Here is a 21,632-nt window from a genome sequence, read left to right as displayed (position 1 = left end):
CTCTATCCCTGCGATAAAGGGTATACCCTTGAATGGTTGCCAGCCAATCATGAGAGCTGTTGAACCAGGTCTCTGAAATTCCCACAAAATCCAAATCCTCCTCGTAAAAAAGTATCTCTAGTTTACCCATCTTGTCCGCCAGGCTCCTGGCCTTTCGTGAACATGCCACGTAGTTTAGACTGGTCACATACTAACTATCCTCTTATTGGTTTTCCGAGATTGCAACTAGGACTTGTTACTATACTTACCTTGGGTTTATGTGCTTTAGTCAACCTACCACTAATGCCCCCAATACTACCCTCTGGAATATATTCTGTGCTAATTATCTCTACCTCTGGGCCCTCCCCCATCACCTAGTTTAAAAATCCCTCTAACTTTTTGGCCATCTTTACTCCCAGCTGATCTGCACCCTCCTCATTAAAGGAGGCTCCTCGTGAAAAGATATAATAAAATATTTACAAAAAATGTGAGGGTTGTATTCACTTTTGTGAGATACTGTACTTCTTGTAAAATAAAATTGAGATGCCACATTTTTTTTAAACAAATAATGTCAGTGGACAATGAGGCAAAGGGTTTGTTTCCTAACATTTTTTTTTCCTGAAGAAATGCTGAAACAAAAGACAGTTTGCCAGTCTCTTGAAATCTATCAGCGCATATAAGGGAGCGTAATAGTAAAATTGGAAGCGATATCTGATTTGTAGAGGTCTGAAATGGGACCCTTACCTCGGGGAAAGTCATGGCAAAGCCTTTTATAGAATGTAGTTGGGGAGGTTGTGGAGAGACCATGATGGGAGGTAAAGAAATGCCTAATCTGCAAGTAGTGGAAGAACTCCCGAAGCGGAATTTGTTTCTGCGTGCGTAGGAGATCAAAGGTAGCAAATACTCCTCCTATTTGGAGGTTTGCTAAAGTGATAAGGGAATTGGTATGCCACCATGAAAAGCTCTCTGGAATAAATGTGGGTTTTCCAAAAAAGAATGAACGTGGGGGAACAGAGGACATCAAATTAACTGAGCAAATGGGATGCTGACTGTGATACACAATTTGCTGCGGAAGGTCTATGGAGCGTCCGTTCAGGTCCACCTAAAAAACTGACAGGTGGACCTGAACGGTCCATCCGTGTGAAAGAGGCCTAAGAGAGTCTCTTTAACAATGTTTAAAGTATAACTAAAAGCAAAACTTTTTTCTTAGATTCGGATGGAGTAGAGAGGGATTAGAACGCTTGTCAGTTTTTATCGCAGTCTGTGTCCCCGTTAGGGATATTCACCCTCTCTCTTTTACCATTATCATTGAAAGGTAAAGTAAAAGAAAATTCAAAATGATAGGTTGTCCCCAGAAAAGAAATAGATGGGGAAATCACTAATTCTGATGACCTGGGGGTCCCCAAGGCATTCCCTTCATTTTCAGGGCTATGAGACAGGAAGTGAAGGGAAATGGGATACAGATGGTGAAAAAAAAATCTGACAGGGGTTATAACCCTCCCTTAAGCCTAGTACACACTGCAGGTTCTTTTTTTCGTTCAACCCAGCGGGCTGAATGAAAAAAAAACAGACTGCTCAGGTTGGAGCTGCTGTACTTACAATGTGATGTTAGTACAACAATCTCCCCTGCTGTTCTATTGTGTTCTAACAGGGCGACAGCCCCGCCACAACACTCCAGTCAACGCTCTCAACCATTGGCTGAGAGTGCTGATTGGGAGTCGGTCAGCGGACCCTTTTCTGTTATGCCATGGCTTCTGTCCGATTGGCTGCAGCATGCACAGGCCGAATGTTGGCCGACATTCGACCCGTGTGTATGGGGCTTAGCTCTATCAAAAAATGAAAAGAAAAAAGTTTTGCCTATAGTTCTACTTTTAGCCCTTGTATACACGGTCGGAAATTCCGACGGAAAGTGTCCAATCGGACCGTGTTGTCGGATAATCCGACCGACAAAGTTTTAGAGTTGGGCTATAAAGTTTTCCGACAACATCCGAATTAGAGAATTCCGATGGGACAAAGTGCCACGCGTGTTCAAATCAAATTTCTAGACCAAAGCTATTGGCTACTAGCCTAAACGTAGTTCCGTCGTAACAAAATAACGTCATCACGTTACGAACGATCAGACTTTGTCCGACCGTGTGTATGCAACACCAGTTTCGGACAAAATCTGTGGGACAAAATCCGACGGATTTGGTTGTCGGAATGTCCAACCGTGTGTACAAGGGCTAAGAAGAGACATCAGTCCACACATTAAAGTGATTGTAAAGGCAATTTTTTTTTTTTGTTTTCTAAAATAACAAACATGGCATACTTACCTCCACTGTGCAGTTTGTTTTGCACAGAGTGGCCCCTATCACCCTCTTCTGGGGTCCCCCGGAGGCGCTCGGTTCTGCCCCCGGCGCATGCGTCATTGGATTTGATTGACAGCCGTGGGAGCCAATGGCTGCGCTGCTATCAATCTATCCAATCAAGACCCAAGAACTCCGGGTAGGGAGTACAGCGCGTCTCCGCCGAGGGAACGAAGGCCTCAGGTGAAGGGGGGTCACTGTCAGAAGTTTTTTCACCTTAATGCAGAGGGTGAATTAAATTGAAAAAACATGAAGATTTACAACCCCTTTAAGTGCATCGTTTTCCATGCAGAGAGAGTTTTTATATATAGTAAGGAAATATAGATACTCCCATGGCAGGTCCGCTGCCAACTTCCTTATGGATGTCATCAGGATCAGTATTTAATGAAAATGATTCAGAACAGTGTTACAGATTAAAAACTTTTGACGCTGAGTTCAGGATTGAAGGATAGAACAAGTACTGAGAATGTTGAGAGGTGTTGTAAGGCCCTTTCTCTGGTTTGGTGGTCTAATTCAATCTGCTCATAGTGGAGTGAAACAGAACACCATATCCCTGTACTGAGGAACAATAAAGCCAAAGATGACAATAGGAATTCTAAGGTGTCACCCTGTCTCATTATACTTATACACAAACTTTTTGGGTAAAAATCAATAAATCTTTATTTGCAATTTCATAAAAATGACACTTTATAAAATGCACAAAACACCATGCAATGAACAACCATACAATGTTCCCACAGAGTTACATATAATTGCCCTTTGGCAGTTATAATATAATGCCCATACTCTATCCTGAGGTAAGTCGAGTTTGTCTAGCAGGATGTATTAGGGTTCTAGTTGCAATGTGGCTGTTATACTCATTTCACAAACACAGTCTGCTTCATCAGACCATGTGGAAATGTAATAATTTGATCCAATGACGTGCAGATGTGGTCCTATGTGAAAACCAATACAATACCCCAGGGAAAGAAAGCAGGGGATACAGATAAACCCCTCCAAGAAAAAGACAAAATCTCTAAATATACACCCCAGGTCTACAGGTAAGCATGAGGACCAGTGGGATTCACTGTGTATGGATGTTTATTCCCTCTCAGTCACAGTTTGGTTATCTGTACATACAAAGCAGGATTCATTCTGTCCCCAACATAATATTCACCTGTTGCTTTTACTAAAATAATCATGTGACACAAGAGGAGTGGTTTGTACAAAAGGACATCGTAATTAGGGTTTGCCTAGGCAGCATGTCTAAATACAGTCCTGTAATATTTAATAGAAAAAAATCAGCTTATGTGCAGAGAAAGATTGTTATATACTGCACATGTGTAAGGCCCCTTTCACACGGACCATCTGTTCAGGTCCGCCTGTCAGTTTTTCAGGCGGACCTGAACGGATGCTCCATAGAGGTCTATGGAGCGTCAGATGTCAGCAGTGACAAGTCCGCTGACATCCGACCCGCTCCGATCCGAAAAAGTGTGACGGAGGAAAAAGCTATTTTTCCATCCGTCATCGGGTCACTGAGGTTCGTCGTCACCCGATCTTCCATAGGGGAGAGCGGCGATGTGACAGGTCCGTCCCTGCGCAGTGTGCAGAGACGGACCTGTCATCTTCCTGCTCAGCGGAGATCGCTCCGGCGATCCCCGCTGAGCAAGCAGATATCCACGTGGCAGATCAGCACTGATCCGCCCCGTGTGAAAGGACCCTAAGGAGTGCAATAGAGATTCCCATTGTAGTTCTCCCGAGCCACAACAAGATTCCTCTATTTATTGGTACAAGTGTGTAAGTGTCTGCAGCTTTGGCAGGACCTTCAATAAAACCCTTAAACATGCCCGCCCCCCCCCCCCAACTAAGGGTGCTTGCCAACTGTGCCCTGCCAGTCAGGGGTGTTTCTGCAGCGCAATATAAGTTGATGGCTTAGTGAAGAGGCCCTCTTTGAGGAGACGCATGCAACATTTATTTTCTTGGACCCGTCCGTAGAAGAGGATGTAGCCATGTGAGATGCCCCATTTGGGGAAGAAGCATAAGGGCTTTTCCCACTTGGTGGGCTAAGATCAATTACTTTCCCCTGGGACTATGTTCTACCCACTGCTAGGGCACAGGTCTCCCTCTGCCTATTTCTTTCTTTCTTTCTACCATATTGTAATCACTGTTGTAACGTGTTTGGGTTCATACCCAAACACATTACAACAGTGATTGCAATGTGGTCCAAAGCAAGCTCCATAGGGGACATCATTGTCACCAATATCACTTAAGGTTCTCTAGTGAAGTCCACCATCTTTTTATGGAGCTTGCTATGGACCTTGGAGCTTGTTTATTTATTACCCATAGGGGAATACTTTTGGGCAGGAGAACCAGAGGGACCAACAGGTTCTCTCAGAGGGGTAAAGTCTGGAGCACTCTTGCGGGCCAATGCAATGTGCCTCAGATCACTGGAGCCTGTTAGGAAAGAGTTAGAGAACACTTCATATGCCCCTTTACAGTACATATGCTCTGCTGATAATCTGCTGAAAATTGGCCACAAGTGTAAAAAAGCTTTTTTTTTTTAAGCAGGGAGAGGTAGACTGATATTTTATAGTTACTCTGTGACAATTCAAATTTTAAAAAATCACTTACTAAAACAAAACTGGTGCAAAAATACAGTTTTATTGTACAATGTTTTCTTTCTAATATTAACAGAAAATGAATATATACGTATATACAGCTGTAAATGAGTAGGCAATGTCCAAATGAGCAGCGAAATAGTTGGAAAACAAGAGCCATCTCTTGACATCTAGTATAATCTCTGTAGTTCCTGTTATCGTTTTGACTTTTATTGCAGCTGTGTGCTGGTCAATGGCCCTTAGTAGTGGCCAATAAGATTATTTCTTGAGGTAATTGAGAAGCCCTTGCACTAGAGCAAATACAGCCTCAAGATTTGTTCTGTTTCTTAAGGCCCGTACACACGATCTGACTTTTTGACAACAAACATGCAAATTAGCTGTTTTGGAGCAAAATCCGACCGTGTGTACGATCCATCGGACATACTTTTTCAGTTTTCATTAGACTTTTGTTGGCTGTGCAAACGGACAAACTTTCTGGCAACAAAAGTCCGATGGAGCAAAGTCTGATCGTGTGTACAGTAAACCATAGGACTTTTGTACAAAGTACAAACAGGCATGCTCAGAACCAATGCAAAAGATCAGACAACAATACAGAAGTTGACCAAAGGTGGCGGTAAAGAGCAGAAACACCACGTGATTTGGTGAAAGTTGGCTGAAAAAGTCCTGCTGTGTGTATGCAATACAAGTTCTCGGCCGACGCCCTTTGTACAAAAATCCACAGGAAAGTTTGTACAAAGTCCGATCGTGTGTATGAGGCTTTAGATTAAACCTACGCCTTTTTGTTCTTCTCATCTTCCTGTGAGTTAAGGTTGCTATATTTGTTTGTGTTCCTCTCATTTTCCTGGAAATCAATTCCAGTATATACATTTGTGTTCTTCTCATCTTCTTGGAAGTCAGGGTTAGTATATACATTTACACCATTTTCCAGCCTTTTCTCTCGCTCTTCTTTTTGCTGCTGAAGTAGTAAGACTGCTCGGCTGACATTAGGACCTGCATGGAAATAATTACAAAGGTCAGATCTTAAAGTTTTTGTAAATAGGGGAGGACTACCAGACTTGTTGAAGGAACTACAATGTGCTTCTTGGATTTGGATATTTGTGAAATTATAGGATGGAATGCCATGATCGTTCATCCACTATATATGTTTGCAGGACTCCTCTCTAATGCCTAGTACACACATTCAGTTTTTTTTTTCTACAACCCAGCGGGTGTACTAACTAATCAATGTTAGTACAGCAATCTCTCCAGCTGTGCTACTGAGTTCTGACAGGGGGATCCCCCCACCACCACCCCCAATAGAACGCATTAATCAGCTCTTACAGCCATTGGTAACACACCAATCCGTGCTTACAGCCAAAAGTATTCCCTTATGGGTACTAAAAGAAGCACTGATTGGGTGCTGGCTTTCCAGCATGCCCCTTTGAGAAAAGCCGGTCTTTAGACCGGCTTATATTGAAAGGACAGCTGTCCAAATGATGGCTGGTTCGTTCTGGTTCGGATCGTGTATACCCAGCTAAAGGGTAGCCAAAGTAACCCAAAAAGAAAAAACTCGCCATAGTGTAAAAAACAATTATAACTTTAATAGTAAAAAGCTAATGCACTTACAGCAAGGAGTAGATTAAAAAGCATTGGTTAAAATCTGGCCGGCATGCATAGACCACCCGTCCTTACGGGATCGTAGCAACACGGTGATGTCAGCATGCCCCTGCTTCCGGTGCATTTCGTCACAAGCTGACGTCGTCCTAGTGAACGGGGCGGTGTGCTGAGTCACCGCTTATATAAAAGACAAAGAAACCACACTCTCGTCTCAGGTGGCAAGCCTAAATCCTCCATATTGAAAGAGGGAAACACATCCAGTGCATGAGAGGATGACCAATCGTTAGTCAAAATTCAATTACTCTAATCCTCAAAAAAGCTAAAGTTATCCACTAAAACGACGAAAAGAGCATACTGGGATCCATAGTACCTTCCGGTAGCTAAATTTGTTCACTAATGCCCCTACTGTCTAAGAAAAAAAACTATTATTAGATCCCCAACCAGAAATAATTTTAGTAAATAATAAAAACCTAAAAAACAGAGGATTAATGACTAAATGTAATATCCCTTTCCATGGTCACCTCTAAGGGACTCTTAATAATTGGTAACCAAAACCAAAAAGAAATAATTGATTAATCATATTCGTATGAGAATTATGCCAATCGGTTTATAGAAATTCCTATTGGTAAAAAAATAAATAGAAATAAGGAATAAAAAAAAAATTATATTAAAGTGAAGTTCCACCAAAAGTCAGCAGCTACAAAAAGTGTAGCTGCTGACTTTTAATAATCAGACACCTACCTGTCCCATGGTCGAGCGATGCAGGCACACAAAGCCCTGCTCCTCCCCCCCTCCACTTCGCTGCGCCAGAATTCTAACTGTGGGCGCCTGGCAGTGGCTTTTCAGCCGAGCATGCACTGCTCATGCACGAGCTGCGCCGCATGCTGTGAATGGCCGGGGAATCTTCTGGAACCTGTGACGTGTCCCAGAAGATTGCAGTGAGGGAGGGGGAGAGGTGATCTTCCTTCTGGCACCAGGGGAGGCAGTGGGAGCTGAGTGCCTCTAAAAACAGGGTACCTTCTCGCCCCCAAAAAAATCACATGTCAAATGTGGCATGTTGGAGGGTCACCAACACTTAAAGCAGAAGTTCCATTTTTGGGTGGAACTTCGCTTTAACATAATTTAGTTGGCAAAAATGACTAATTAGTCCTCCTAAAAACCTAAATCCACAGATCTCATCCAAAAAAATTGGCTATGCACCATAAGGGCACAGAATATAATGGGCCTCCTCAGAGACACGTTGAACCAAGCTCAATTTATTCGCTAATCCCAACATCATAGTCTCAATGATGTTCCATAACTAGCAGAGATGGGAACCTGAACTAAGTCAGGAATCCCAGTTAGGCTAAAACCCGAGACTCAGAGCAAGTTTACAATACAAAATAAATGATCAAAAATTGTCAATAAAGGCATTAACATCAACATCCACATTTAAACCATAGGGAACATAGGACTCAATCCTATGGATCCAAGACATTTATAACTTGGAAATTTCTCTCACCATAGAACTACCCCTCAATTGGGGACTATATTTATCTATTCCCAAAAAGATGGTTTTGGAGGGGTCTTTATTATGAGCAATCAAATAGTGTTTGGATACAGAGTGCTTTAAAAACCCTATCTTGATATTGGTAATATGTTCATTAAGTCAAACTTGTAGGGGGTGTTTTGTCCTGCCCACATATTGAAGCCCACATGGACATTGGAGCAAGTAAAATACCCCTACTGTTAAACATGTGATCAAGGGCTAGATCTCAAACTCCACTGAGGTGCTAATAGAGACAAATTGTTTAGTTCTCCTATGTGCACAACCACTCAGAGAACGCATTTGACACCTCCTACAAACATTGGCACATTTTGGGGAATGATACGGTGTTAACTCCCTTCTGCCCACTAAACCTCAAGTGGTGAATAAGGGTGCTCCTTCTTTCAGGGATAGAGTAACTATCATTTTCAAACCCCAACAACTGATAGAATTGGTTTCTTCCAAAACCTCACAGGTGTCTATCAATGTAGGAGGTGTCGAGTGTGTTCTCTGAGTGCTTGTGCACATAGGAGTACTAAACAATTTGTCTCTACTAGTACCTCAATGGAGTTTGAGATTTAGCCCTTGATCACATGCTCGATTGTAGGGGTAGTTTACTTGCTCAAATGCCCATTGGGGCTTCAATATGTGGGCCGGACCAAACATCACCTACAAAATCACCTACAAGTTTGACTTAAAGGGGTGTTCCAGCGGGGAGTTTTTTTTTTTAAAGGTCAGCAGCTAAAAAAAAAGTAGCTGCTGACTTTTAATAAGGACACTTACCTTTCCAGGGTGCCCGTGATGTTGGCCGACCCGTCCCTTGGCTCTCTGGATCCAGCGCCGCCATCCTCACTATGGGAAACAGGCAGTGGAGCCTTGCAGCTTCACTGCCCGTTTCCTACTGCACATGCGCGAGTCACGCAGCGCTGTGTGAATGGGACACACTGTGTTAGGAAAAACACAGTTCCCAGAACACAGCGCACCCCATTACCCAGAAGACAACGTGTGGAGGAGAGAAGACCGAAGATCACCGCTGAGTAGGAAGAGGCAGATTAGGAAGACTGCGTAACAACAGGGATTTCTGTTAAGGTAAAAAAATAATTTTTTTAAAAAAAATTTTAAGAATATTAATGCTGTTTTTTTTTTTAGGGTGGCCCTCCACTTTAATGAACATACAGTGCCTTGCGAAAGTATTTGGCCCCCTTGAACTTTTCGCCACATTTCAGGCTTCAAACATAAAGATATAAAATTTTAATTTTTTGTGAAGAATCACCAACAAGTGGGACACAATTGTGAAGTGGAACGAAATCTATTGGATAATTTAAACTTTTTTAGCAAATAAAAAACTGAAAAGTGGTGCGTGCAAAATTATTCGGCCCCTTTACTTTCAGTGCAGCAAACTCACTCCAGAAGTTCAGCGAGGATCTCTGAATGATCCAATGTTGTCCTAAATGACTGATGGTGATAAATAGAATCCACCTGTGTGTAATCAAGTCTCTGTATAAATGCACCTGCTCTGTGATAGTCTCAGGGTTCTGTTGAAAGCGCAGAGAGCATCATGAAGACCAAGGAACACACCAGGCAGGTCCGTAATACTGCTGTGGAGAAGTTTAAAGCCGGATTTGGATACAAAAAGATTTCCCAAGCTTTAAACATCCCAAGGAGCACTGTGCAAGTGATCATTTTGAAATGAAAGGAGTATCAGACCACTGCAAATCTACCAAGACCTGGCCGTCCCTCTAAACTTTCAGCTCAGACAAGGAGAAGACTGATCAGAGATGCAGCCAAGAGGCCCATGATCACTCTGGATGAACTGCAGAGAACTACAGCTGAGGTGGGAGAGTCTGTCCATAGGACAACAATCAGTCGTACACTGCACAAATCTGGCCTTTATGGAAGAGTGGCAAGAAGAAAGCCATTTCTCAAAGATATCCATAAAAAGTTTCGTCTAAAGTTTGCCACAAGCCACCTGGGAGACACAACAAACATGTGGAAGAAGGTGCTCTGGTCAGATGAAACCAAAATCGAACTTTTTGCCCACAATGCAAAACGATATGTTTGGCGTAAAAGCAACACAGCTCATCACCCTCAACACACCATCCCCACTGTCAAACATGGTAGTGGCAGCATCATGGTTTGGGCCTGCTTTTCTTCAGCAGGGACAGGGAAGATGGTTAAAATTGAGGGGCAGCCAAATACAGGACCATTCTGGGTGAAAACCTGTTGGAGTCTGCAAAAGACCTGAAACTGGGACGGAGATTTATCTTCCAACAAGACAATGATCCGAAACATATAGCAAAATCTACAAAGGAGTGGTTCACAAATAAACGTATCCAGGTGTTAGAATAGCCAAGTCAAAGTCCAGACCTGAATCCAATCGAGAATCTGTGGAAATAGCTGAAAACTGCTGTTCATAAACGCTCTCCATCCAACCTCACTGAGCTCGAGCTGTTTTGCAAGGAAGAATGGGCAAGAATTTCAGTCTCTCGATGTGAAAAACTGATAGAGACATACCCCAAGCGACTTGCAGCTGTAATCGCAGCAAAAGGTGGCTCTACAAAGTATTAACGCAAGGGGGCCGAATAATTTTGCACGCCCCACTTTTTATTTTTTTATTAGTTAAAAAAGTTTAAAAAATCCAATAGATTTCGTTCCACTTCACAATTGTGCCCTACTTGTTGGTGATTCTTCACAAAAAATTAAAATTTTATATCTTTATGTTTGAAGCCTGAAATGTGGCAAAAGGTTAAAAAGTTCAAGGGGGCCGAATACTTTCGCAAGGCACTGTATTACCAATATCAAAAAAGGGTTTTTAAAGAACTCTGTATCCAAACACTATTTGATCGCTCATAATATAGACCCCTCCAAAACCATCTCTATGGGAATAGATAAATATAGTCCCCATTGGAGGAGTAGTTCTATGGTGAGAGAAAATTCCAAGTTAGAAAAGTCTTGGATCCATAGGATTAAAGGGCTTGTAAACCCTCGTGTTCAATGCATTAAGCGCCCTAGCTCCCCCCCCCGCTTTACTTACCTGAGCCCCGTATTTCTGTCGGCGGAAATACGGGTCCCAACTCCTTATTGGATAGCTTGATAGCAGCGCAGCCATTGGCTCCCTCTGCTGTCAATCAAATCCAATGACGTGAGCACTAGGGGCGGGGCCGAGTCCGGCATTTATGTCTATGGACGCAAATGCTGGATTCAGGAGTGTGCCCGCAAGGTAATCCACCTGGAAGAGCGCTTGTCCTAGGGGTTATCTGCTTTGTGGAGGAGCCGCGAGAGCCGCCGGGGGACCCCAGAAGATGAGGTTGGTGTTAATGTCTTTATTGACAATTCTTGATCATTTATTTTGTATTGTAAACTTGCTCTGAGTTTCTGTTTTTAGCCTAATTGGGATTCCTGACTTAGTTCAGGTTCCCATGTCTGCTAGTTATGGAACATCATTGAAACTATGATGGTGGAATTAGTGAATAGGTCGAGCTTGGTTCAACATGTCGCTGAGGAGGCCCATTATAATCTGTGCCCTTATGGTGCATAGCCAATTTTTTGGATGAGACCTGTGGACTTAGGTTTTTACGAGGAGTAATTAGTAATTTTTGCCAACTAAATGAGGTTAATATCATATATCAAATATTTTTTATTTCTATTTATTCAATAGGAATTTGTATAAACTGATTGGCATAATTCTCATACGAATATGAATAATCAATTACTCCTTATTGTAACTTATTAATATTTGAGAGGTCCTTAGCCTCTTGATGTTCAGATTTTACCACTGGGGGGCGCTGTCGATCAAACTTTATTGGTGTCCCAATGGTGATAATTTGGTGTAATTTCAGATCCAATAATGAAACTAATTTCATTTTGTTTTCTTATTTTGGTTACCGATTATAAAGAGTCCCTTAGAGGTAACCATGGAAAGGGATATTATGTTTAGTCATTAATCCTTTGGTTTTTAGGTTTTTATTATTTACATGATTAATTCCTGGTTGGGGATCTAATAATACATTTTTTTCTTAGGCCGCGTACACACGAGAGGATTGTCCGTCCAACTAAGTCCGTCAGACAATCCGACAGACAGTCTGTCCTACTTTTGAATGAACGGACTTGACCACACACGACGAACAGACAGTCCGCTGAAAGCTTGCGCGATGACGTGTACAGCACGTACGACGGGACTAGAAATACGATGTCCAATACACTGCAATGCAACCTTCGGCCGTGTAAATCCTTTCTGAGCATGTGCCATACTTAGTCCGTCCAACTTGCCTACTCACGAGCGGACTGTCCGCTGAAACCAAAGTTGGACGGACAATATTATGGAAATTCCGAAAGACTTAGTCCGCCAGACTGTCTGCTGAAAAAGTCAGCTGAAGCCCACACACGAGCGGACTGTCCGCTGAAACACGTTTCAGCGGACCAAGTCCGTCAGACAGTCCGCCCGTGTGTACGCGGCCTTAGTTAGTAGGTTCATTAGTAGACCAATTTAGCTACTGGGAGGTACTATGGATCCCTATATGCTCTTTTTGTCGTTTTAGTGGATAACTTTTTTTTTTGAGTATTAGAGTAATTAAATTTTGACTAATGATTGGTCATCCTCTCATGAACTGGATGTGTTTCCTTCTTTCAATATGGAGGATTTAAGCTTGCCACCTAAACCCCATATTGAGGTGTGATTTCTTTGTCTCTTATATAAGCGGTGAGTAAGCATGCCGACATCAGATTCTCCCTCAGCATAAAGGCTCTGGATGGGTATTAGCCAAAAGCTTCCTTAAGCTTGCCATCTGGTAAGCACATAATTTATGTGGTGGAGGTGCACGTTTTTGTTGTGGTGTACAAAGTATCTACTTCACTGTCATGAGGAATTAAAGGGTCATACTCATATTCACTTTTTTACCTTGATGTACTTTGTGTTTCATTATAATTTTATTTTTATTTAGGTTAGCGCAGCTCCAATCTGTCTATTTGTATTTTCTGTGTGTAGCTTATGGCAGAGCTACTGCTTTGTTTTACATGTATTTAGCTCTGTATTTTTTCTTATTATATTTTTTTCTCTTTGATCGTTTACTCTAGTGATTTGTGCTAAAGTTTTTACCGTGTGGTATCACGCAATGTGTGTTGTGTAAAGCTGCCAATTAACTTTTCTTAGTTTATTTAGCACCCATAGGGAATACTTTTCGACAGAGGAACCAACAGGGTGTCTCAGAGGGGTAAAGTCTGGAGCACCCTGACAGGCCAATGCTGAGACATTGCAGTGTGCCCGGGGATCATTGGAGCCAGTTAGGAATGAGTTAAAGAACACTACATATGCCCCATTACATTACATTTGCTCTGCTAATAATCCGATAATCAATGCACTTAAACAGGATTTGCAAAATTAATTTCAAAGCAATGCACAACAATGCACAGACGTGGGGCACTACAATATAATAATAATAAATAATATAATATAATAATATAATATAAATAAGTGTTTTGTATTAGGTGCATTGGGGAATTCAAAATGGAATGCTAGTTACCACAATGCATTCAGTGTGAATGGGTCCCTATAGTGAAAGGTGCTGTAAAGCGCTTGCACTTTCCTTTTGTTTTCTCTAGAGACCGTGTTTCCTCGAAAATAAGAACAGGTCTTTCGCTACAAAAAACACACTAATGCACTGTACACACGGTCGGACTTTCCAATGAAAAATGTGCAATCGGATTGTGTTGTTGGAAATTCCGATCGTGTGTGGGCTCCATTGGACTTTTTCCGTTGGAATTTCCGACACACAAAGTTTAAGAGCTGGATCTAAAATTTTCCGACAACAAAATCTGATTTTTAAAATTCCGATCGTGTGTAGACAAATCCAACGCACAAAGTTCCATGTATGCTCAGAATAAATTACGAGACAAAAGCTGTTGGCTACTGGTCTGTTTATAGTCCCGACGTACTTGTTTTACATCACCTTGTTCCGAACGATTGGATTTTCCGACAACTTTGTGCGACCGTGTGTATGCAAGACAAGTTTGGGCCAAAATCCGTCGGAAAAAATCTGACGGATTTTGTCATCGGAATGTCCGACCGTGTGTACAGGGCATAAGGCTTATTTTCAGGGGCTGTTTTATTTATGTCCCCTGTCTTCTCTCCCCCCGTCAGCTCAGAAGTCATCATTATGACATATTTAATCCAAAAAATAAACCTTAAAGTAATTGTAAAAATATGTAATCATAATAAAAAGATTATATAATGTCTAGTGTGTCTCCTTTTGTAACTTTATAAAAAGATTATATAATGTACAGTGACTCTCCTTTTCCTATTTTCAAAAATACCTTATTTACAGCGCCACTGGGTGCTCACGTAAGCTGCCGGAGCTCTTCTTCTCAGCTCTGAGCACTGACAAGGGAAGGGCCGAGATCCCCACTGAGGTCATCCCCGCTCTGAGCACTGCAGAAAGAGGGGCCACTGACGTCAGCGGGGAGGAGAGGAGAAGATCTTCAGTGTGTCACGTGAGCGCCCGGCGGTTACAAAAGGAGACACACTGGACATTATATAATCTTTTTACAAAATGGATTATATATTTTTTCAAGGACTTTACTGGGGCTTATTTTCGGGGTAGGGATTATATTGCAGTCATCTCCGATAACCACGCTAGGTCTTATTTTTGGGGTAGGTCTTCTTTTCAGGGAAACATGGTAGATGCTTACAGTTCCTTTTAACTGGCTGAAATCAATTGAATGCCTATGTGACTTATATCTCCTATAACAGAACTTGACATTTCATAAATTTGCCCGAGTTTTGTTAGTGCTAAGCTAAACACCATCTAAGTCCTGTTCCTTATCATAAGTGTGCCAACTCACACTCTGGAAACTTCCAACTTGGAAAGAGGAATGACAGTTTGCGTACATGACCCAATGCCTGACACAGGCACAGTATAATAACATTACAATTAGACACACACTTTAATCCTGGACTAATTTACCAAAGTAGCTGAGTGCAACAGGCAGGAATATGAGGCCGTGTAAAAGTCCCAACAATGTGATGGTCAGATTGAGGCGGAAGAAGAAGATATGGATAAGCTGAGCTTTGGCGAAGGCAAGCACAATAATCCCTGGGAGATTGGTCATAGCTACTCCGGCAAACACCTGTTTGTGAAGAAAGACAATAGTATAAGACACCTGTATATCTTCCCTAGCACATCACCCTATAGAAAACAGTATATAGTGATAATGGGAATCTTTACTGAGAGAATACAGAGGTTGCATGGATGTCCTCCCCTTCTGGAAATTGTAGCTGCCTGACTGTTATGCAGATCCGAAGGCTTTAATACTTTTTGAGAAGCAGACCTGGAACAAATATGCAGGGCAGGGCATGTGGTAAGACTTTACTTGATATCAATGTTCTGACTAAATGAATGAATAAAATAATTTGTATAGTGCACAACGCAAACTGAATTGCCTCAATTCACTGGATCAGTGAATTAAAAAGTATTAAATCCAGAAACCCCTGGCAACTAATATGTTTAGGATGAGATCAGCAATAATAGCATCAATATTACAAGTACATGTTATTTTTATAACATGTCTGCAGCAGTCTATTTACCTATGTGATAAATTGCTTTATCTCCCTGTTACCAACCTCTGATACTGTCCTGCCTCCATTGTCATGTATAAAGTTTCAACCATAGGGCATAGCCACAAATGACATGGTGGTAAATTATTGGCTTGAAGAGGAACTTTACTCCCCTTTTATTAATTTATTTTTCCCCTCTGACCTTGACAGCTAGGCCACCCACGAAAAACATTCACCCACCCAGCAAATCTAGCTTTGTTTTGCTCCGTCTCAGTCCCAGAGCCATCTTCTCTTCTGATATAAGCCGGATGGCCATATCTTCTAGGTTCCTTGTATTAGCTGAGTATTGAAATCATTATATGCTGGAAGCTTGTTGTATGCAGCAGAACACCTATACTTTCATGGAGGATGTTAGATTATGTCTTACAGCATTAGAAACATAAAACAGGAATAGAACACAAACAAGTGCATTGAGCATAGATAGACAATACATCCTGTTATATCACAGAATACATACTATAACCCTATAACACTACAGAGCCATCTGCTGCATAGATAAGTATAATGCATACAGTATTTAGTTCATAGTATGTAGGCAGATTGCTGTTGTTCTTCCAACACCCCTTCTCAACAGCATGTGCTTTGTCATATTACACTCAAATTCTTCTGGATATAACCATGACGTTCCTTCAAAAAAGGCTTGGTGAGTGCATCAGCAGTCATCTCCTCTGATGGGCAATATTGAATGTCAATAACACCTTGCTCTTGATTCTCCCGCAGTAGGTGATATTTGATGTTGATGTGTTTGGTCCTAGAATTGACCCTCTGATTTGTGATGTTGCCTGTGCTATCCAGCCACAGCATGGAGAGGAGGTGGTAGACTGGCTTACTAAACTGTCCTCATCCTCCGCCACCCAAGCAGAGACTAGTGCGCATTCCCCTGCAGCTGCCAGAGTGGCAAAACCTGCCTCCTTGTCCACATCTGCACGGTGCATGGGCTCCCACATGCTTCAAAGCCTGCGAAAGGACCCAAGAATACATGCCATAAAGGAGAAGGATCACTATTGGTTGGCAACCCTCCTTGACCACCGTTATAAGGGGAAAGTCTCAGTACTCATCCCCTACCCCAAAGAGAGTGCAGAAGATGAAATCTCTTGAGGACACCTTAAAGAGAAGTTTATAGACTCTGGTAGGTTACAGTGTCATGGGAAACATAGTTTTGAGGCTTCTGTTGGTCTAAGTAATGCATTTCTCAATTTTTTCAGTCTTTGCTGCCCAGGGCTGTCAGCTTCCACATCCCATCGGCAGCATCTGAATAACATGGTGGACAACTATCTAGGGGCGAAAACAGAGATGGAGAGCTTTCCAGTCCATGATCCACTGGCTTACTGGGTCATGAAAATAGACCACTGGCCAGAACTTGCCCAGAATGCTATTGAGCTGCTGGGCCACCCTACATCCAGCTTGCTTTCCAATTATGCACAATTATTGCATATAAGCCTTCAAAATGGGCACTTTTGATTTTTTACTTTCAGGTCCCATAGATGTCAATGGGGTTCTTTGTTATTCAGTTCCAAACTTTCCCGATGTTTGAAAGTTCTGGTGCGAACCGAACAGGGGGTCATTCGGCCTATCCCTAATGATCTTTAGCATAGTTTTCACTCAGTTAACCATTTGCTGGCTTTTTTCTAGACTCATAAAACTTTATTAGCAAAAACAGTTTGCTGTTTAGACTTAAACGCTCATGCAGCTTTTGTAATGAAGTCCACATATCTTTGGCCGTTTTCTCTGTTCTTATGTGGATAAGCTGGTAATCTTCCACTGGTAAGCTTATAACTGCTTTTGCTTGTCTATCCTTCCTATCCCAATCCTCCATCTGTGGGAATGTCTGTATTCAGTTCTTTCCACAAGTCATCCATACTGAGAAACATTTCCAGTTTAAACTTCCACAGCTGGTAATTGGCATTGTTCAGCTTTGCAATTGCAAACTTACCATCTGAACCACTTGCCACCTTTCAGTAGTTTGTTTACAGTACTCACTGATTCACTGTATAATTCTTTCCAGTGCCTGGATGCCCGCTGGGGTGCTGCTGGGTTTGCTGTCTGTGCCTGGGACCCATAATCTATTAGCTGCATATTGAAATCAGTATGCACTGGAAGCTTGTTGTATGTACCAGAACACCTTTACTTTCATGGAGGATGTTAGATTATGCCTTACAGCATTATAAACATGAAACAGGAAGAGAACACAAAGGAGTGCATTGATCATAGGTAGACAATACATCCTGTTATATCATAGAATACATCATATAACACTACAGTGCTACCTGCTGCATAGATAAGTATAATGCATACAGTATTTAGTTCATAGTATGTATTCAGATTTCTGTTGTTCTTCCAACACCTTGAACCGCCCATTTAGGACCCACTGGAAAGGTTTTCCCCCATCCCCTATAAAAAAATAATATCTGATTTGTGACTGGGAGGGGAGAGGGAAGCCTTGGAAAAAGAAAGATGAAGGCAAAGGTCTGCTTTAAAACATCTCACTGAGATTATGCAAAATAGTGAGCAATGCAGTGTTACTTCCAGAATTATGTGACTCTACAACCACCCCATTTATCACCATACAACACCCTACCATAAAGCCTCTCCCTTGTACTTACTGCGCTGCCCATGTAGATAGTGGCGTCTTTTGCTCGTTCCACTTTTGTGAGCTTACTGCTCAAGGCAAAAGATCGAGTAAGGTGGGAAACAAATTCCACTGAAATCCCAATGGCCTGTCAATAAGAAAAGCAGGTTTAAAATTAATAAGAAGCATGTCAAACACAGGTGAAACTGTGGGCTGAATTTACAAAATCTTCACGAATCTTCACATTGTAGTAAAAATTGCAACCTTTTCATTTTCAAAAGTATTTTTTCTTTAAACCACTGAGTGCCACCGAGAAGGAGTGAGAGAACCATTAAACACCAGTGTCTGATTTGGAGAAAAGATGATATAAAAGGGGACCTGTAGTCACATTTTAAAATCAAACATTAAAAGCAGATGGTTAAATAATCCCTAGATGGCTAAATAAAGAGTAATAGAGGGGCTAAAATACACACGTTTGCAGAAAAATTTAACCAATGGTACCAATGGTAAATATATGACCAAAAGCCCAAGTTTTCTGAGCAGTGCTGAAGGGAGCCTGAAGCAGCAAACTCTTTAGGAAAGTAGTATTTCAGCCTCTCTACTGGTCCTTGATTAAGCAAATCATGGGAAATTACTTGACTGAGCACATGGATTAGGCATGTACATTAAAGAACGGTCACTCACCGTCACCAGGTTGATAAGTGAGATGGCATTGTAGTCAATGCCCCACAGTGTCATGACGCCAACTGTGTCTATGATGATCATGAAAATGGTAATTAAGTTAATGAGACCCGAGCGTAAATCCATTCCCAGAAGAATACAGCACACAGCGAAGGTTGGCAACAGGCAGAGGGCCAGTGTGAAGAGACCTTCCTGAACAATGGTCAGGTATTGCTCATAGAACACATATGTAATCCTGTGTAAAGAGCAGATGGAAAATGATCAGAATATATCACTAAATGAAAATAAAAAAAGGTCTGAAAAAAAGAAAGAAAATTAATGTAGCCATCACATCTAAGAACTAGTAAGCTGCTGGTATATATCAAATATTTGTTCTTTTTCTCTTCTGGACCTTCATACCACCCTGCTCCTCCATCTTTTTTTATTCCTTCTGCCCTCTTTGTTTTGCCTTTAGTATCTCATGAATAAACATATTTGATAATATAAAGAGAGACAGTGGCACTCACGATGGGGATCAACACCTGCCAACCTGCTCTCAACAGCCAAAACTGACCATTAACAATCAGATGTGGGACTAATTAGACACAACCTGGACAAGATTCGCTCCAGTTTAACAGTGGCAGAGGAGATGGTAGGGACAGTGGAGGACACTCTCCGAGTCCACACACTTACTACCAAAGTGAAATCACTTGAGAAAAGGGCTAAAGACGCTGAAAATAGAAATAGCAGAAGCAATCTTCACATCCTGGGAACTTCCTAACTACACATCTAATCCTGAATACTTGTAAGTATTTTCAGCCTACTTCCTTCTATGAACATTTGGACATGTACGCTCTAGCAGCTCTGGCTGCTAGAGAGTACAGTGATTTTTCCTGGAACCTGGAGGTGCTATTGATTCTCAATGCTAACCACATTTGTCAGCCTGTAAGTGCCTGTAAATGTGTGAGGATTTTTTACAATAAAATATACTACATTATTGCGGTCTCTATCCTGGCAATTCCTTTGCATGTATCTTGAGGCAGAGTGGATAAGAGCTGGAGAAGGTGCCATATGGAGCCAAACTATAGGAAATAAAGGGTGTTATATTGATATCAAAGGTTTGTTTTAAAAATAAATAAATAACAAGCATGTCATACTAACCTGCTCAGTGCAATGGTTTTGCAAACAGCAGCCCCATTCTTCCACTTCTCGGATCCCCTTGCCAGCACTCCTGGATCTTCCCCTTTGACCAGTGCCCCCTTTAGCAAGCCACTTGCTATAGGGACACTAGTGCGCGCTCGCTCCTAAGTTCCGCCCTATGTGTCCATAAAACATATAGAGCTGTGGGTCGTCCCTGTGCCCCACTCTCTCCTCATTGGCTCACAAGCTGTGATTGAGGAGCTGCTGTGTCTCAGCCAATGAGGAGAGAGAGACCTAGGACAGCCAAAGCTCCCATGCACATCCCTGGATCTTCCTAATCCCTTACTGAGCTATGGAGATGGAAACATCCTATGAGCATGGCCTTCATGTCATTCAGCCTCCCACAAATCTTTTCCTAAGTTTGACTTAGCCTATGCCACCCCCCTTATACTCAATACTGTTAATTTGATTGAAATCTTACCCTGTGGCATATCAGATCATGCCCCTCTCTTACTGGTGCTCAAGCTCCTTCCTGACCCCGGGGATAAACTTTGGAGACCCTCTAGTTTCTGGATCTCAGATACTCAACTTAATCATTATGTTCAGCCCTTTCTATAGCACTACTGGCCTTCTAATGTTGATACCATTGGTTCATTAGTGATTTGGAATGCTTCCAAAGTGATCAGAACATGAGAGGTCAATATGTCACTCATATTTGTAAAGCTAGACAAATATATCCAACGAACATTTGGCTAGGGCAGAGACACAGTCCACTAGACTTGAGGCTGCTTATGTTACCACCAAAGACCGCAATACATATACATATACATATACTGCTCTTGTGCATTCTTTATTGGATCTGTACAAGAAAGGGCCTTCTTCATCAAACACAATGCATATATGAACAAGGAGTCAAATGCGAAAGTGTCATAGTCAGGAGTGAAGCTTGGAGACCTGTAGCTAAAACAGTAGACCAGCAGAATATGTACACGAGTAGGTCACTGTGTTAGATGACACGTCAGATTTGACTCAGTTGAGTGCCATTTTTTTTGGAAAACCTTGTCTAAATTTGGTTTTGGACCTAAATTTAGCCAATGGATCAGGCTTATTTACTCGACCCCTACAGCCAGGGTCTTCGCCAACAATACCATAGAACGAGCAGGGGGTGGGACCAAGCTACGCTGTCTGTGTCTATGCGGGGTGGCCTGCTATGTCGGCACACCAAGAAGAGGAGCAACCAGGAATGCTGCCAGGGCCTGAGCAGTGGAGGTTCAGGGATGCAGGTAAGTATAAACCTGTTTGGTATTTAAAAAATTGAGTTTACAATCACTTCAACTTAATCTAAATGTGAGGTCTGTTCTCCCCTTTTGGTTCACACACCTCCAGTAAGGCATAGGACAAGTAAAATATCGGTACATTTATCATATCAGCAAAGTTTACTCACGTGTATGGGAAGACTTGAAAATTGGGGTCTGTGCCCGGCACATTTCTCAGTGACTTGGTGATGTCCTCTGCTAGCTCTCTGGCAGAAATCAGAGCCCCTGTATACTCCTGAGAGTCCTTTAGAGGGGTGTGATATGCCATAAAACGACTGGCTGTTGAAAAAAATATC

The 21,632-nt window shown here is 42.0% G+C and overlaps 1 protein-coding gene across 1 annotated transcript in view; it reads right to left on the bottom strand.

Annotated features, from left to right (window-relative positions):
* Window positions 1-2,958: 2,958 nt before the first annotated feature.
* NPC1L1 (NPC1 like intracellular cholesterol transporter 1) overlaps window positions 2,959-21,632 on the bottom strand; it is a 67,511-nt gene continuing 48,837 nt past the window's right edge. Inside the window, exons 16-20 of the mRNA XM_077469672.1 lie at window positions 21,465-21,615; window positions 18,905-19,136; window positions 18,255-18,368; window positions 15,002-15,164; window positions 2,959-5,911 (exon numbers count right to left, since the gene is read on the bottom strand). Coding sequence (XP_077325798.1) covers window positions 5,691-5,911; window positions 15,002-15,164; window positions 18,255-18,368; window positions 18,905-19,136; window positions 21,465-21,615 — 881 coding nt within the window. The 3' untranslated portion in view covers window positions 2,959-5,690. The remainder of the gene's footprint in view (window positions 5,912-15,001; window positions 15,165-18,254; window positions 18,369-18,904; window positions 19,137-21,464; window positions 21,616-21,632) is intronic.

This window comes from Lithobates pipiens, unplaced genomic scaffold, assembly GCF_037356315.1.
Source record: "Lithobates pipiens isolate NorthernLeopardFrog02 unplaced genomic scaffold, aLitPip1_a1.2 Scaffold_8, whole genome shotgun sequence".
NCBI lineage: Eukaryota > Metazoa > Chordata > Amphibia > Anura > Ranidae > Lithobates > Lithobates pipiens.
Note: the sequence above shows the minus strand (reverse complement) of the source record. Positions and strands in the feature narration are given on the sequence as shown.